The sequence below is a fragment of the Trichechus manatus genome, unplaced genomic scaffold, assembly GCF_000243295.1.
Source record: "Trichechus manatus latirostris isolate Lorelei unplaced genomic scaffold, TriManLat1.0 scaffold00125, whole genome shotgun sequence".
Taxonomy (NCBI): Eukaryota; Metazoa; Chordata; class Mammalia; order Sirenia; family Trichechidae; genus Trichechus; species Trichechus manatus.
In genome coordinates, this window is record NW_004444061.1 from 7,220,910 (window position 1) to 7,224,549 (window position 3,640).

A 3,640-nucleotide genomic window follows, 5' to 3' on the forward strand; every position below is an offset into this window, starting at 1 on the left:
GTTATTTTCATGCTGATAAAGGAAACATTATTTTCCTAGATGTAAAATATAACACTTTCACCACACGGTGGTGCTATAGTCCTGGTATATTTACATGTAATTTTATATATAATTCCCTGTAATAAAGGCATTCTGTTTTCCAAGCTCTTTCATCAGCAGTATACATGACTTGGTTGAATTTGATTTTTTTCAGGTATGTTGACTTTCATTTTCTTACAAGAAGGACAACTGCAATTTGATGTATTTGTGCATGGGGACATTTAGTTTCTCTTTCTCTTCTTGCTAAACAGATGCACTAAAAGTAAAACTACATAAAAGAGGTGTTCGTATTTTGACTGGACTGGGAAAATACTTTCAACAATTGGACAAAGAAGGAAATGGACTTTTAGATAAGGCAGATTTTAAGCAAGCTCTAAAATTATTTCACTTAGAAGTGTCTGAAAAGGTATGTACCACATATAATTCTCTACAGTAAATAATACATTATTGTTAGGTGGAATTATTCACTTTTCTACTGAAATTTTAGCAGTTCCTTTGTCATTGCCTTCTGCTTTATTCTGTTTTCAGTGTTAAGTCACCAGGCAACAAGTTCTGTTAATGTTTAAAATTTCAACATTCAACCCTCCATCAAATATTTATTAAGATTCTGCTAACCAGGTATTGTGCTAAGCTCTGAGAAGACATACTGTGTACTCTCAAGCTTATTGTAATCGAAGGAGAGAAATATATACGTGATTATAAAAATATGATACATGTTAAACAAAGGATGCTTTGGGAACACATGGGAGAAGTACCTAATTCTAAGCCAGGTGATGGGTGAAGGAGAGGGAAGATCATGGAAGGATTCCTGGAGGAGGCTACATCCAGCTGAGTTTTGAAGGATGAGCAGGAATTAACCAGACAAGAGGAGCATAGATATTTCAGGAGGAGAAGCACATGTGAAGGTGTGGAGAGGAGAGAGCGTGTAGCCTGTTCCAGGAACCGCAGATGATTGATTCAGTTTTCCATGGCTGAGGCTTCATGAATGCTGTTCCCTCTGCTATGAGTAGTCTTCCACTAGATCTTTGCATGGCTTGGTGTTCTCATGATTCAGGCCACAGCCTTTTCCACTGGGAGAGCAACCCTGAGACACTCCTGTCTAAAGGAGCTACCCACTTCCTGCCCTCTGGCCCTCTCTACACCGTTTTTCTGTTTTATTTTCTTTATACCACTTCTGCAAATATTGTCTGGCTCTGCCTGCACCTAGACTGTAAGTCTCGTTAGAGCGGGAATCTTGCACTTCTGGTTCCCTGCTCTGTCTCCAGCTCTTGAATAGAGCCTGGCATACAACAGTTGCTAAATAAATAGTTCGTGGATTAATTTGAACGAATGAATGGATAGGTGGATGAATAGAAGGAAGGAGAGAAGAAAGAAAGGAAAGGAGGGAAGGAAGGAGAGAGGAAGGGAGGAGGAAAGAAAGAGAAATAAGCCTGGAAGGGTCAGCAGGGTCCATTACATTAAAGCTTTGTATGCCATGCTGTTTGGATTTTATTCTCAAAGTATACGAATTTGAAGCACATCTGCCTCAAAGGTTTTAGATAAGGGATTCTCTTGCATTGTTCTCTTTGTTCTTCAAATGATCTCATCACAAGATGCAGTATATTCTGCCTGCACAAACCAGAAATAATACCTATAGTAAGAATTGATTTGAGACTCAAATGAGAAAAATTATTGGAAACATGCCTTATGAACTGTAAAATTTTATGCCAGTATGGTGTTGCTGTCACTGTTGTGACTTACCTGTCTTTTGTGTTTTCCATAATGCTGAATCTTATTGCCTACGTAGTGACAAACACTAGGAATCATCTAGTTTCACCTCTTTATTTCATAGGAAAAAGACCCAAAGACAACAACAACAGCAGGAAAACAACAGAAAAGTAGAAAGTCTTGGTGCCTCTGTCCACAGTCACACAGATAATTAGTAATCGAGATAAAACTAGAATCTATTTATTGTCAGGAACTCCATGAATAGAACATTCCACTGAAGACTGCATTTGCCAAAAAAGTAAATGGCAGTGGTAAAGCGAACAAACTGGCATAAGGAATTTGCTCCACATAACATGTTGCAGTGTGAGTTATGGAATATTATTAGAGTCATTCAAATCTTCTCTGCACAAAGACTAACAAATACAATTAGTGATCATAATGCTATTTGGGGACATTCCAGAACCTGCAATGACTTTTGGATTGTCACAGACATAATTTCAAAAAATTAAATGTTCAGTACAGAATAAGTGGTAAGCATATTTTTTGTATAGAAAAGAAACTTAAAGAGATAAATGTATGAATTTTGGTTCTTTTTAAAAAATTTTATTGTGCTTTAGGTGCAAGTTTACAGTTCAAGTTAATTTTTCATTAAAAAATTATACACATATTGTTTTGTGACATGAGTTGCAGTCCCCACAATGTGACAGCGCACTCCCCCTTTCCACCCTGGCTTCCCTATGTCCATTCGTCCAGTTCCTGTCCCTTCCTGCCTTCTTTGCTTGCTTTTGGATAGGAGTTGCCCATTTGACCCATATGTTTGATTGAACTAAGAAGTACATTCTTCATGTGGGTTATTTTTTTGTTTTATGGGCCTGTCTAATCTTTGTCTGAAAAGCAGGGTTCAGGAGTGGTTTCAGTTCCGAGTTAGCAGAGTGTCTGGGGGCCAGAGTCTTGGGGCTTCCTCCAGTCTCTGTCAGATCCTAAATGGTTCTTAACTTTCCAGAACTGTTTGCCACGAGTTCCTTTAAATAGTTCTCTTAGTGCCTTTACAAGATGATTAGATTTATATGTGACCTCTTAGAATTTTCTTAAGTGAGCTACTTTGTTACCTTGTCTAGGGCTACAAAAGATGTTATAAAATATTACTATGATGATTTTTGTTGTGACTGTATGTAACTTAAAGGTGTAGCAGTGATCTCTGTATAATTATTTCTAGGATTTTGAGTCCTCATGGCTAATTCTGAATGGCAATGGCAGTAACAAAGTTGATTATGGAGAATTCAAACGTGCCATTATTGGTGAAATGAATGAATATAGAAAATCATTTGTTCGAAAGGTAATTTTGTTAAGTAATCTTTTTAATTGTTACTTTTAATAGATTGTTAGCCCTTGTGGCGAAGTAGTTAAGAGCTCAGGCTGCTAACCAAAAGGTTGGCAGTTTGAATCCACCAGCTGCTCCTTGGAAACCCTATGGGGCAGTTCTGCTATGTCTTATAGGGTCACTATGAGTCAGAATCGACTGGACAGTACACAACAACAACACAACAGTTTCATTATTTAAAAACTCTAATGAATTGCCACTTAAAATATTTGAATCCTTTTACCTGTACTGTATGCTTGGTTTAGTTAACACAAATACACTCATACACACACTAACATATAAGTTATAAATAAAATAACTTATGCATATGCTTTACGAAAATATAAGAAAATAAAACCTGAAATTAAACTTTGGTTCACAAATTACTAGCTCCAGAAATTAATAGCTGTATGACTGTATGCATCATTAAATATCCCAAGCCTTAGTTTCCTAGCTTATAGAGCTGGTGTAAGGATTGAATGAGATGATACATGTAAAATTCTTAGCATTGTGGCTGTCCCAGTGTCACTGCTC

General features: G+C 37.0%; 1 protein-coding gene across 1 annotated transcript in view; it reads left to right on the top strand.

The window, feature by feature from the left end:
* The window catches only part of CAPS2 (calcyphosine 2), a 39,651-nt gene that overhangs the window by 27,621 nt on the left and 8,390 nt on the right, over nucleotides 1-3,640 (top strand). Inside the window, exons 4-5 of the mRNA XM_004384639.2 lie at nucleotides 291-445; nucleotides 2,963-3,082. Of these exons, the coding sequence (XP_004384696.1) occupies nucleotides 291-445; nucleotides 2,963-3,082 (275 nt within the window). The remainder of the gene's footprint in view (nucleotides 1-290; nucleotides 446-2,962; nucleotides 3,083-3,640) is intronic.